At 36.8% G+C, this 14,193-nt stretch overlaps 2 protein-coding genes across 5 annotated transcripts; both read left to right on the forward strand.

Annotated features, from left to right (window-relative positions):
* Window positions 1–594: 594 nt before the first annotated feature.
* On the forward strand, window positions 595–7,053 carry glipr2 (GLI pathogenesis-related 2). Of its 4 annotated transcripts, none has more exons than XM_052556864.1 (13): window positions 595–737; window positions 2,588–2,614; window positions 2,914–3,123; window positions 3,408–3,485; window positions 3,569–3,751; window positions 3,835–3,957; window positions 4,218–4,430; window positions 4,590–4,667; window positions 4,746–4,928; window positions 5,333–5,455; window positions 6,009–6,227; window positions 6,319–6,396; window positions 6,578–7,053. In XM_052556864.1, the coding sequence occupies exons 1-13, from the start codon at window positions 617–619 to the stop codon at window positions 6,736–6,738; spliced, it is 1,797 nt and encodes a 598-aa protein (XP_052412824.1). In that variant the 5' UTR covers window positions 595–616; the 3' UTR covers window positions 6,739–7,053. The 4 variants fall into 4 exon arrangements, with proteins under 4 accessions (XP_052412824.1, XP_052412825.1, XP_052412826.1 ...); XM_052556865.1 differs by having other exon boundaries at window positions 4,221–4,430; XM_052556866.1 differs by having other exon boundaries at window positions 3,569–3,748.
* A 3,327-nt stretch (window positions 7,054–10,380) lies between these two features.
* Window positions 10,381–12,546, forward strand: zgc:55461 (beta-tubulin family protein). Its single transcript, XM_052556869.1, has 4 exons — window positions 10,381–10,556; window positions 10,942–11,050; window positions 11,143–11,253; window positions 11,342–12,546. The coding sequence occupies exons 1-4, from the start codon at window positions 10,500–10,502 to the stop codon at window positions 12,400–12,402; spliced, it is 1,338 nt and encodes a 445-aa protein (XP_052412829.1). The 5' UTR covers window positions 10,381–10,499; the 3' UTR covers window positions 12,403–12,546.
* Window positions 12,547–14,193: the final 1,647 nt, after the last annotated feature.

Below are 14,193 nucleotides of genomic sequence, written 5' to 3' on the forward strand. Positions count from 1 at the left end.
ATAAACGTTGAAGTAAATGTTTTTATTAAGCATTTAACCTACCTAAGACTTAAACATGGTTTAGTAATCTGTTATGAGTACATACACATCCCACTGCACCAAAGCACCGCACACATACATATGGTTTGTGGAAATTTATGATTTCAAATTTTTAAGTATATTTTAAATGGTTTAAGAATCATTTTTAATAGTTTAAGGATTTTTAAACTACACCTTTCTAAAAAATTTATTGTGGTCTGCATTTATTCTTTCTTAGTTTGGGTGTCAAAATGATGGAAAAGTTGGTGATAACAAATGCATATAAAGAGGAAGTGCTGTTTGCATGCAAGTGTTCAAGGACAAAACTTTAAGAGAGAGGATGGCAGAACTTAACCTGAAGAAATTAAATATCACGTGATTGAACAAGTTAGAACTTTGTTCTTCTGTTCTTAACAGCATCAAAATTTATTTGTAATGATGAATGTGTGTGTGTGTGTGTGTGTGTGTGCGTGCGTGCGTGCGTGTGTGTGTGTGTGTGTGTGTGTGTATTCAGAGGACAGTTAAGCTGAAAATGTGGGTTTGTGTGTTGTCAGAGTGCTCTTTCCTGGTTTAGAGGGCGTTGCATCACTTGACAGATATGTACTTCATAGATTTCACAGCTAGACAGCAAGATACAGGGAAGGAGAGAGAGAGGGGAAAAAAAACAGACAGCGTTAAAAAACAAAAACAAATTTCTGCTCAAGAAGACTACAGGACAGGTATGTATGCATTTTAAGACTGTCTGTGACCTGTCAATGTGATTACTAGTAAAACGAACTACTGTATATTTTCTTCTGTGACACTAATTAAAAATCCATACATCAAGTGCACCGCTGATGATTTAAGCACAATAAAGGAAACAAGCTTTCATTTAAAAAATATTTATGTTATTTGAATTGTAAAGAGACTCGATCAGTGGACAAGAAGTCTCAAGCATTTTGGTCTCTGACACCAACTGTATTTGTCGCATTAATGCTTTCCTGCCAATTTGTAGTTAGTGCAAAATCACTATAATGATGTGCCAAGTGCCATCAAACCTATTCTACTCTAAAAAAAAAACACAAGACTTAAGAACATGTTAAAACCAACAAGTACAAACATGCACATTGCTTTAAGGCAACTTATTAAGTGTGGTTTGTAGGTTTACAGTTTCACTTAATTTTAATACCGTCTGACTACATGCAAATGAAAACCCATATCATATCCTGCAGTTGTTAAGTGTTGCTGTCCTGCAAGAAGTTTGATGTCACAAGAGTCTTGCATTTTGCTCTTTCACTGACTGACTGTGCAGCACTAGATCAGTTTCCTCACTTTCCTGTCACATGTACGCAAGCACACACATGGACACCTACTCATGAAAGAAAAAAAACGGAAATGAAAGCTTTTCATGCGCAAACCCTTAGTGTAGCTAAAGGTTAAATTCAGTCAAATGAGAAAATAAAGTGATCCACATACCTGACTGTCTGAGGGTCACAGGGAGCCAACAGATGTATTCCTTAAAATGTTAAAAATATGAATGCTTCTGCCAGTTTGTATGATAAACAAAAGTGAGAGAAACATCTCCAGTCTACTAAATAAAGAAGACAACATTCTGTTGCCATTTAGGTTTAGGTTTAGCCTGAGCACTTTAGTTGCATGCCATCTGCTGACACTTATTACTCACTTATTCCTTTACAAGTATGCAAAAGTTACTTTTCAAGAAAGTTATAAATTACAGTGTAATTCATTATTGAACTTACTGTATGGTTACGGTTAGGATTAGGGTTACTTGCATGTAATTATGCATAATTTATTGTTATTACACCTTATTGTTATCATAGTAAGTTCATGTTACTCTCATGTTACACTGTTTAGGAAGAACACAGGAGGCACGGAGGAATTTTTAGCAGACTTTAATCAAGGAAACACTGGGAATCAGCACAACAGAGACTTGAGTAACACACGTAGCACACAAGTAGATCCAAGAAACACAACTTAACAGACTGGGGCTTATAAAGAATCAACTAATAATCACACTAAACAAGGATAGGAACAAGACTAAATAGGGCAAAACAGGAACTGAAACACATGACAAAACAGGTCCAATCCTGACAGTTGCTGTACATGTAACAAGGACACCGTAAAATAAACTATCACTATATATATTTAATATATCTAAACTCATCCAAAACCAGTCAGTATCTGGTGTGACCACCATTTGCCTCACGCAGTGCAACACATCTCCTTCGCATAGTGTTGTTCAGGTTGTTGATTGTGGCCTGTGGAATGTTTGTCCACTCCTCTTCAATGGCTGTGCGACGTTGCTGGATATTGGCAGGAACTGGAACACGCTCTCATGTTTTAAATCCATTTTAAACCATTTACCTGTGTCAGCATGTTTTGTTTAAATGCAGTGTTTCAATATTCTAGAAGGCCGACACGCTACCATTTCAATCTCTTGTCTGTTGCTCTCCTTCTCCTTGCCACAGACACAATGGGAGTGGTTCAGATATTCTGTTGTGACGTTAAATTCTTTGAAAATTATCACTGTGGTTTATGTAACTGTCATGTTGATGTGTTTGTTTTGCAGTCTGTCATACATCTTTCTGCATGGCGGGTGAGTCTAGACAACTTTTTTACTCTTGTTTTTACTCCTTTTTATCCATGTATGATTTATTTATTTATTGTTTATTTGTTTATTTGCTTGCTTAATTGTTTTATTATTAATATTTTGTAGCATTCGTCCAGTTTTAATTTAAGTAGCTAAAGTTTTAACATTTCATTTATCTAAACTCATCCAAAGCTGATACTGAATATTACCCGGCTACGAGTAATTGAAATACACCTTTATACAATATATAGCTAAATGTTCTTTTAATTCAGTTAATTATTAAACTCTGTGTTCTTTTGTGCCAGGCAACAGCTTTGAAGCTGAGTTTCTACAGACTCACAATGCATATCGCAAACAGCATGGAGCGCCGCCCCTCACCATAAACAAAAACCTGTCCCGCACCGCACAGGCATGGGCAGAGCATCTGCTGTCAATCAGGACCCTCAAACACAGCAACAAGGACTACGGGGAAAATCTGTATTATGCTTGGAGTTCAGCTACCAAAAAACTCATAGGTTAGCTTTCGATGCAGTCAAATTCTTCTAAGAGGCAAATCAAGGACAAATGCTATCAGACATTTAATTTGATCAGTCATTTCCAGTTAAACCGCTCTGGTCAAAGTTGAATGAATTAGAATTAGAAGCCATTATGCAGGTGTAAGAACTTTTTAAGACATTACACTGGAGATATATAAAAAGCATTAGTGTTTTGCTTTAATAAACGTCATTTGTATTGCACACTGTGAAGAAATCCATTGTTTTAGAAGCAATTACATACCCTTGTTCTCCACTCTCTTCAGGGCATGAAGCAGTGGAAAGCTGGTACAGTGAAATTAAAGATTACAACTTCAGCAGGCCTGGATTTAGCTCCGAAACAGGTGAATCCACCTTTAAACATACTGGTGTGCCTAGAGTTTGCACTAGTCTCTTTTACAACACTGACTCCTATTGGTTTCTCCAGGTCACTTCACACAGGTGGTGTGGAAGGACACTAAGGAGGTGGGCATTGGACTGGCCACTGACGGCAACGCAACATTTGTGGTGGGTCAGTACCTCCCAGCAGGAAACATCACAAATCCTGGTTATTTTGAAAAAAATGTCTTACCGGCAGGTGCCAAAGTAGATTCAAAGTCCACTGGCACAAGTGAGTAAACTTTCAAACAAAAATTTTTGTATTGTATTTTTATTACAGTATAGTAAATATTTGATAAATCTGGAAACATTCAGCTGACAAAGTGGGGCAAGTGCATGGTGGCACTTATTCAAACAAAGCACCTTCAGTTCAGCGCAGTACTGAAAAAGCACCACCAGGGGTTCGAGGAGAGCATCAAGTTCAAAGCAGCTTAAAGGGTAAGTTGGGTAAGGTTATTTGTTTCATGTAAATGCTGTATTATGATTTCAGCTATTTTATTCTGGTGGAATCATCTTCTTTACACAAATACTAACATGGACTGTGGTTAAAACGGACCTTTCATCATATTTATCTAGGCTTAATGTAATGAAATATGATAGTCCATTCAGTGTACTAATGCTTTATGGCTTCTGAAATGAAGCATGTGCACCACAATACATAAAAAAAACTTCAAATGACTCTTTATGTTTGTCTGTAGCAGGCAGCAGCTTTGAAGCCGAGTTCCTGCAAACTCACAATGCATATCGCAAACAGCATGGAGCACCGCCCCTCACCATTAACAAAAACCTGTGCCGCTCTGCACAGGAGTGGGCCAAACACCTGCTGTCAATCAGGACCCTCATGCATAGCACTGGAGATTATGGAGAGAATGTGTATTATGCTTGGAGCTCAGCTAACAAAAAACTCACAGGTCAGAATTTAGTAGCAACTGTATCTGTAACATTTGCTCACTTTGCAGTCAGCCGTCTTAGATATAACCGGAACTTGGGTCATGATCTAGTTAATTGCCATTGTTGTTTTATGAATTTACTTGCATGTTTTCAACATTTTATGTTTGTAATTTATACAGGACGTGAGGCAGTGGAAAGCTGGTACAGTGAAATTAAAGACTACAACTTCAGCAGGCCTGGATTCACCTCCCAAACAGGTAAATCCATCTGTAAACACTCTGTGGTGGTTAGACATTTGCTCCAGTCTCTGTTCTGACATCTGTTGGTTCTTCCAGGTCACTTCACACAGGTGGTGTGGAAGGACACGAATGAGGTGGGGGTTGGACTGGCCACTGATGGGAACACAACTTTTGTAGTCGGGCAGTATCTCCCAGCAGGAAACATCAGCAATGCTGGATATTTTGAAAGAAACGTCCTACCAGTAGGCTCCAAAGTAGACTTCAAACCCACCCCATCTGGTGAGTTTAATATGACTATATGTGCATGGATTTAATACTGAATAAAATGTAGACTGAAAGTGTGACCATATACATTTTTCTTATATTAATATTCATATATTCATATTTTGTACTATATATATATATATATATATATATATATATATATATATATATATATATATATATCTATCTATGCTTTTTTCATAGAGGTTGAGCAAACTACTTGAACCCCATTCTGATGATCACAGCACACTAATTTTTAATATAACATTGTTAATTTTTATATATATATATATATATATATATATATATATATATATATATATATATATATATATATATATATATATATATATATAGTATCATTGATTAGACATTTACTGAACAATATTGACAGTTTTAAACATATTTCTGGTGTTCAGCTGACAGAGTTGGACAAGCACTTGCAGCTCTGAGCATCAAATCAAACCAATCACCTTCATCTCCTCAAAATTCTGGACCAGCTCCACGTAAGAGTCAGTGTCCACAGAGCAGCAGTTCACAAGGTAAGCACTCAAACAGAGACTATGGAAGCTTATTTCGAGTTTTGACCATATTAGAAAAAAGCATGCTTTGATAAAACAGAATTATGATGTAAAAAGTCATAAATATTAAGTCAAGATGTTGATAAAATGTGGAAATACAATTATGAGATTAGAAGTCATAATGAGATTTTTATGAGAATTTTAATTAGAAGTTATAATAGTTACCAGTAATTGGTAATTTTTTTTTTTTTAACCTTTATTTAACCAAAAAAAGCTCTCTGAGATTAAAAATCTCTTTCACAGGAGTGTCCTGGCCAAAATGTGCAGCAGTACAATCAATTCCATCACAGATAAACATCACACAAACAGATTAAAAACACTTAAAAGCAGTTGCATATAGTTAGATCAACTTCCATTTGTCGAATAACTGATTTGAAATGGTCTAGGGTCAGCAGATTTTCTAATTTTAATTTAGATTGGAGGAAATTCCAATCAAACGGCGCTGCATACATAAAAGACTTCTTTTATTTTCCACTCACAATGATTCACAGTTCTTTCTTTTCCTGTGATGAAGGTGAGAACTTGTCCCAGTTTCGTCAGTCTCTCCTTGAAGCTCAAAATGATTACAGACGGCAACACGGAGCACGGCCTCTGTCACTATGCTCTGTCCTCAGTAAAGAGGCCCAGGATTGGGCAGCACATCTGATTAGCATTAATGCCCTTAAGAACAGCAGCAAAGGTTATGGAGAGACTATGTCATACAAGTGGACGTCCACCATGGTGCCTCCAACAGGTAAATTGGTTATTCATCCAAATTAGCCTACTTAAATGTAACACATTGTAATTACAATGTTCATAGAGCAACTTATATTTTTCAACTATAGGAAAAGAAGTGGCTGAATCATGGTACCAGGAAAATGTGAAGTACAACTTTGCAAACCCTGGCTTTCAGAATGGAACTGGTAGGCTTTATGCACTAAAATGCAATAAATTGTCAAATATTGAGCACATATTTAAGAAATGATTATGTTAATTTAGATATCAAAGGCAATACAATCAAATTATAGTTAAAGTTAAATTACATTGCAATCCATCACAATCTATGAAAATGTGGGTCAGAAAACCAGTTTTATATGTGCATAGGTAACTTCACCCAGATGATCTGGAAGTCTACAGAGCAGGTTGGGGTCGGCCTAGCATCGGATGGAAAGGGCAAATTTATCACTGTGGCCTTTTACAAACCTCCTGGCAACATTACCAACCCTGGCTACTTCAGTGATAATGTCAAACCTGCTGGGAGGTGATCTGTTGAATAAGAAACATTAAGTAGGTCTTATGCATTTTACTAATGCAATTTTTAAAAAATGATCCGAGATGTTATTCTTATGTTAACAGGAAGTCAATCATCAAGATATATTTCATATACAAAAACTCAGAACTGCCCCTTTGACAGTAGTTTGTTTTATTTTTCATGCTTTTTATTGTTGGTTCTGATTCTCATTCTTTGCTGAGGTGGTATTCCTTCCTTCACTGTGACTTATAATGTATAGAAAGATGATAAATCCTAATAAAATCTCAAAATATATTTTTGACTGAATAAGACATAAGACAAATGCAAATGTTCTGTCTGTGTAGTCTTTTATCTCTTCCCCAAATGCACACATCCACACAGATTTCATTCCCATAAATATGCTCTTTGTTCGCATCTAGATGTGAACACTTATCTTGCATAGCCCCAGAGAGCTTGGGTGGGAATGCAAAACTGAAACGAAGGTGTCATGTTGCAGGAGCATCTCATCACATTGTGTTGCTGGCGAAATATGAGATGCTCTTATCTTCATTTTTCATGCCCTCTTTCATGAACACTCACCCTGAATAACATAAAGGTCCAAATCTCCTTTAATAAACTGAAAAGTAAATACCTTTACTGGTGTTCAGGTTTTTGTAGCAGTATGGTGCTTGTTGTTCAAAAAGAAACACGTAAAATTGCTTTATCAATAACATAAGTAGACTTTAAGATCACATTTTGATTTTAAAACTATCATAAGAGCATTGCATTTTAAAATAAGAGTATGTAAAAGAGTGTAAAGTGACAATATACAAGAAAGGCACCGAGAATGTTTTCAGACCCATGCAATTGTTAATATAAATTTTACTTCAATGTGTTTTAGGTCTGTTCCAACTTCAGTAGAACAAGGAAATGAACATAGAATGATCAAAAAGGTTTTTTTGTGTATATGTGTATGTTGGACAGCAAACAAAGGAAAAATTGCTTTGTTTTGCGTTTCCTTGGTCGTGAATGTACAATACATAGACATGTATCACTGTATGAGTCTGAAAGTAGACCTCTGTGTGTGGAGAGTTTCTATAGCAGTACTGCTGTTTCTATAGAGCTGTTTATGTTGTGGCTTTGGATGGTGGAGAATGTTTTCCAGCTAGGTTAGCTTTCCTCAGAGGGTTCACCAGCAACAGGTGGGAAATGAGAACAGGGTAAAACTTTGTCAAAAAAAAAAAAACACCTGCAAACCATAACATATCTTATATAGTCAAATTAAACTAAAGAAGGTGAAATCATAAAGTTTCAGGTCAGCTACAGTGAGCGTGCATGATGTCCCACTTTGCCTAAAGTTCCTATCCATATTTTTACCTGGTTAAAGGTAAAAAGGTATGTGCGCTGCGTGTGTGTGTGTATGTGTGTGCAAAGCAGCTGCTGCCAGAGTTGTTACACCTTGAGTGTTAATCAATAATGCAGTGCATAGTTTTGCCTTACACACACACGCGCACACACACACACACACACACACACACACGCAGCGCACATACAGTATACATAGCCTCTCAAGTTCAGACTTTCCCCATCCCTGGGGGAGTACCTCATTCACACATCAGTGTCCTAGTTTCGAGTCTTGCAGAATACTGAGCAGAGGACATGCATTAATACAAAAAAAAAAAAAAAAATAACATTAATATCTTGAAAATACACTAATGGTAAGAATTGTTAATGTTTTTGAATATCTTCTGTGCTCACTAAGGCTTCATTTATTTGATCAAAAACATAGTACAGTAATATTGTGAAATATTATTACAGTTTAAAACAATGGTTTTCTGTTTTAATATATTTTAATTCATTCCTGAGATGGCAAACCGTTTTTTTTTTTTTTTTTGCTGTTTTCTTTTGCAGCCATTACTCCAGTCTTCAGTATCACCTAATCCTTCAGAAATCATTCTAGCTGCTCAATAATTTTTTCATTATTATTATCAAACTTGAATATTTAAAGAAAATCATTTGCTGGATTCTTTGACGAATAGAGAAAAAAAGAAACAAAACTTTTGCAGTCAAAATGTCTTCACTGTCCCTTTTGATCAATTTAATTTAATGCATGCTTGCAGAAGAAAAATGTAATAAAAAAATAGATAAATACTGACCCCAAACTTTTGAACAGCTGGTGGGTATCATGTTTAAGAGTTGATAGAATTGCTCTTTTGCACTTGCATAGGCACATAGTCGGAACAACTATAAAACAGTATTTATGAAGGTTTAAACTATCCTCTTACATGTCATAAAATCTTGGATCCCTTGGTCTAAAACATGCTTTTGGCCTTTTTTGTGGTCTGACAAAATGCTGATAAGTAGACTTGCTTATTACAAAGTATGTTGAATGTTGTACATCAACTGCTAGCAACAACTTGTAGAATTGCAACAATACATCCTGCTGTGAAAATCCATCCTGCCTTCGTCATTAATCCTATTTTGTTTTGTGCTTGCTCAGCCTACGTGTGCTGCTGTCATAGCATGCATGAACTGAATCCCCTCTAAGGATGTATAACACCTGTGATACTCATAAATAATGAATCGATGTCACAAATCCTTATTGTGCTAGTGCTACAATTTAGGCTTTCCCAAATACTTTGCTCTATTAGAAATTTGAGAAATCTTGCAAAAGCAAGAAATAATTAACTACTTTTGAGTAATTGTGTTTTATAGCATGTAATGTGTATATTTGTGAATGTGTGTGTGTTTCTGTCCGTGCCTATATTGACAAGTCTGTCAAAGTGTCAAATTAAATAAAGTTGCTGAAATAGGGTCAAACATATTCATTTCAAAGCCACAGGGTAATATAACTATTATATAACATATAACAACTATATAACAGTCTGGAAATGAAAATGGACCCTTTTGGTTTCTTTGTCAGCCACGGATGTTAAATAAGTAGCTTACTTTGATTTTTCACATTTGAGTTTTTCAAGTGCATGTCTTTACAAGCAACTCCCCCAGCCATATAATCACTGGTGCTTTACATGCACATTTCAAAACCCAGCAAATGTAGCTTCCTTCGATTAATCATCTTTTTATCTTTGCCATTTGAGCTGGCATGCCTGAAATTAAAAATAAGCAAATGTCAAACTGATTACAATTTTAAATATTGTTTTTAATGATTAATAATATGGTTGCTCTGAACAGCAATGCAAAATAAATAATAATAATGAAAAAAAATATAAAAGAATATCTACCACGTAACCTAAGTATGCATGTAATCAATGTTCAAATGCTTTCACTTTATGGTAATTTATTTGACATTTAAATACTGTCAAGCGCTAGAAACTGCCAGTTAAGCAAACGCTTTCAATTTATTAATGTACCAACCATAGACGGTATGGTACCAACACAATTATACTCAAGTTCAAACATAACATGCACTGTTTGTTGAAGGTGGTGCTTGGCAACTTGATTCTCGATTAGAAAACATTGAGGTCTGTTCAATAATAAAAGCCGTTATATTATCTGGTTACCAATACAAAACGGCTTCTGTGGGGCGCTGTAACCATTGACAACATCCAATCAAAGGCAAACGCGTCATGAGAGCGCGTGCACCTCAACCAATCATAAGCGGTCATAGAATGATTGACATCTCGTTCATCCACCTGTGTTTGAATGCTAAGGTTGGCATTATTTAAAACTGGGAACCGTTGCCGTGCGCTGCAGTTTAGTCGAATCGCGGTGGAAGAGAGTTCACTGTATTTGTTTTAGAACAAGTGTTTTTTTCTTCCCCTATAACAATTCAACATGAGGGAAATTGTTCACCTGCAAGCTGGTCAGTGTGGAAACCAAATCGGTGCCAAAGTGAGTTTTAAGGGTAACGTTATTGATTACGATATCACCCCCCCAAAAAAACCTGGTCGCGAGGGGCATAGTTTGTATGTTGTGTTGTTATTATATTTAAATAACTAATTTCCGTTCAGTAATTATATTAACATGTTCTTTTTCTTTTTATATTTTATTAAGTGTAACTAACGATCTGACTCATTGTAGATGTAACGTTACATAGTTTGGTTTTATTCTTCTGTAAACTTGTGTTTACGCTAACCTAGCGAGTTGCCATGACAACAGCACAAAAGAGGACGTTATTTAATCGTATTATTTAATATATATATATATATATATATTTTCGATATTAATTTTATACAAAGTGATAATTTTACTTTAATAATAACTCCTTTTCCTTCAGTTTTGGGAGGTGATTAGTGATGAGCACGGGATTGACCCGACGGGAACTTACCATGGAGACAGTGATCTGCAGTTGGAGCGGATTAATGTGTACTACAACGAAGCCACTGGTCAGTTTTCAATTGCAATATATAAAACACAAATAACTTGCAAATAATAAAAAAAAAAAAAATTACGTTTGTAATTTTTTTCTCTGTAACAGGTGGAAAGTATGTACCCCGTGCTGTTCTTGTGGACCTGGAGCCTGGAACCATGGATTCAGTGAGATCTGGACCATTTGGGCAGATCTTCCGACCGGATAATTTTGTCTTTGGTAAGTCTGGAATAATATGTCATTTTAATTGAATAATAAATTCTAGAGCAATATGAGCCTGGTATGATCTGGGTTTCTTGAATCATAGGCCAGAGTGGTGCTGGAAACAACTGGGCCAAGGGTCACTACACAGAAGGAGCTGAGCTTGTAGACTCAGTCCTCGATGTGGTCCGTAAGGAAGCAGAAAGCTGTGATTGCCTTCAAGGCTTCCAGCTCACACATTCCCTTGGAGGCGGCACTGGGTCAGGCATGGGCACGCTCCTCATCAGTAAAATCCGTGAGGAGTACCCAGACCGCATCATGAACACCTTCAGCGTGGTGCCTTCACCCAAAGTCTCAGACACCGTTGTGGAGCCTTATAATGCCACGCTGTCTGTCCATCAACTGGTGGAGAACACAGATGAAACGTATTGCATCGACAACGAGGCACTGTATGACATCTGTTTCCGTACGCTCAAACTCACTACTCCCACCTACGGTGATCTCAACCACCTTGTGTCTGCCACGATGAGCGGGGTCACCACCTGTCTGCGCTTCCCTGGTCAGCTCAACGCTGATCTGCGCAAACTGGCTGTCAACATGGTACCTTTCCCCCGTCTGCATTTCTTCATGCCGGGCTTCGCCCCCCTCACCAGCAGGGGGAGCCAGCAATACCGGGCTCTTACGGTGCCCGAGCTCACCCAGCAGATGTTCGATGCCAAGAACATGATGGCTGCTTGTGACCCCCGCCACGGCCGCTACCTCACCGTTGCTGCTGTTTTCCGAGGCCGCATGTCCATGAAGGAAGTGGATGAGCAGATGCTGAATGTCCAGAACAAGAACAGCAGCTATTTTGTGGAATGGATCCCCAATAACGTCAAGACCGCTGTGTGTGACATCCCACCTCGAGGTCTCAAAATGGCAGCCACGTTCATCGGCAACAGCACTGCCATTCAGGAGCTGTTCAAGCGCATCTCTGAGCAGTTCACTGCTATGTTCAGGCGCAAGGCCTTCTTGCATTGGTACACAGGTGAGGGGATGGATGAGATGGAGTTCACAGAGGCTGAGAGCAACATGAATGACTTGGTGTCTGAGTACCAGCAGTACCAAGATGCCACTGCCGAAGAGGAGGGAGAATTTGAAGAAGAGGGAGAGGAGGAGCTGGCATAAAAGGGTTGAATGCTAAAGTTTTTGTTCACTGTTCTGTTCAGTTTCCTTGTTCTTCGTTTTGTCTTCCTGTTCTCTTACTTTCACAAGCAGCTAAAAGCTCTCCATGTAAACAAATGTGTAATAAAAGTTTTAAATTTGACCGCATTCTTTTGGGTGTCTTGTCTTTGGCTTCTTTTCCTTGTATTATACCCTTTGTTAGTTGAATAGCGATACAAAAAATTTGTAAGATTAGTGGCTTCTTTAAAAATGAAAAACATCCCATTTTAATACTTAAATCAGTGTGCAGATCATTAAATGATGCAAGAGTGCCAATCTCATTCAAAATGAGATTTCACACACAGATACAACACTGGTAGATTTCAAAGTGCTTTTTAAAGTTCCTAGTTAAGAAAATGCACTCTCAAAATCCCCCTCAGATTTAATGAAATGTAGCATTGGCCATTTTGTCTTGTGTAAAAGCCTAGAAAATGTATAACAATCTACACTGTATATATTTAGAAAAGTATTTTTAAGGTTGATACGCACTAAGTCAAGAATATTAAATCATTGTATAAATGTATTATAGCCTGTTATAGAAAAATCCTTATCAAATATTGAGATTATTTTTTTTTATGTATATTGTCTTGTTAAAAAGTCTATAAAAACGCAGAAGCTAGTTAAGGAATCTTTAGAGAAGTATTTTTAAGGTCAATACACAGTAAGTCAAGAATATGAAATGACCTATATAAACGTATAAATATACGTATAAACTTATTATAGCCTGTTATAATAACATCCATATCCTTGGCAGATGCTTTTATCCTAAATGAATTATATTGCAGTCAATATTTTTTATTTTTTATTTTTTTTACTTCATTTTCTGGGAGTCAGACCCCATGACCTTTGTATTGCTAGTGTCATGCTTTGCTGGAGATTCATAGATGAATATGAAAAGTTTCAGTCTGCAAATATTAGAAATAGTTGATTAATGCAATTTTTTTTTCCAATGTTTTGATTACTGCTGGTATTTTAATTTTTAGCTAAATGTAAAATACCACTGTTATTTTTGTGTCGATTTCCTGTTCTCGCCGGCAGATGGCGATAGAAAGTTACTAAAAAGAACGCTCGTGAGGTATAACTAATTCCAATTCAAATCCTGTGGTCTTTTAAACTATGATTGGTGACGAGATGTTCTGTCTTTAAACTGGAAAGGTATGTGAACCAGATTTACACAGCTTATTCAGTTTAGTATGTTACACATGTAAAAGAGAAAATAACGTATGAAACCACATACAATATTGCATAAGAGTGTTGTCACTCTGCTGAGTCTTCCACACCTTTCTTAATCTCGATTTGTTGAACTTTGCTAAAATAAACAAAATGTAATCAAAGCATATCTAATTATTAACTTGAAGCTCCTTCAATGCAACAAAGATTACATTAATTAACGTGACACAACAATCTGGCCCAATTTCATGGAACATTGAAGGAAGAAAGCTCCTAGTTGAATTGCTTTCAGTCAACACCGAAGGAGAGGGGGAAGGAACATTAATTGAGTCAACTAGCAGATCGCAGATGAGGGCTTCATTTATTGAGTAATGGTGTCTTAAGTTTGTAGTTTTTAGATGCTTCCAGTCACCATTGGTATTGCCTTTCTCTGATCAGTTTCCTGTAGATTGACAAGTGTCATACTTCAATCTACAGACTAGCTTTAATGCTCTAAATTTATTATATTTGAGGATGGACAGTTTATCAGTAGGCCACCATATCAGTTATTGGCCTGTATTGGATATTTAATTTAGTTTGGATATT

The sequence above is a fragment of the Carassius gibelio genome, chromosome B5 (assembly GCF_023724105.1).
Source record: "Carassius gibelio isolate Cgi1373 ecotype wild population from Czech Republic chromosome B5, carGib1.2-hapl.c, whole genome shotgun sequence".
Taxonomy (NCBI): Eukaryota; Metazoa; Chordata; class Actinopteri; order Cypriniformes; family Cyprinidae; genus Carassius; species Carassius gibelio.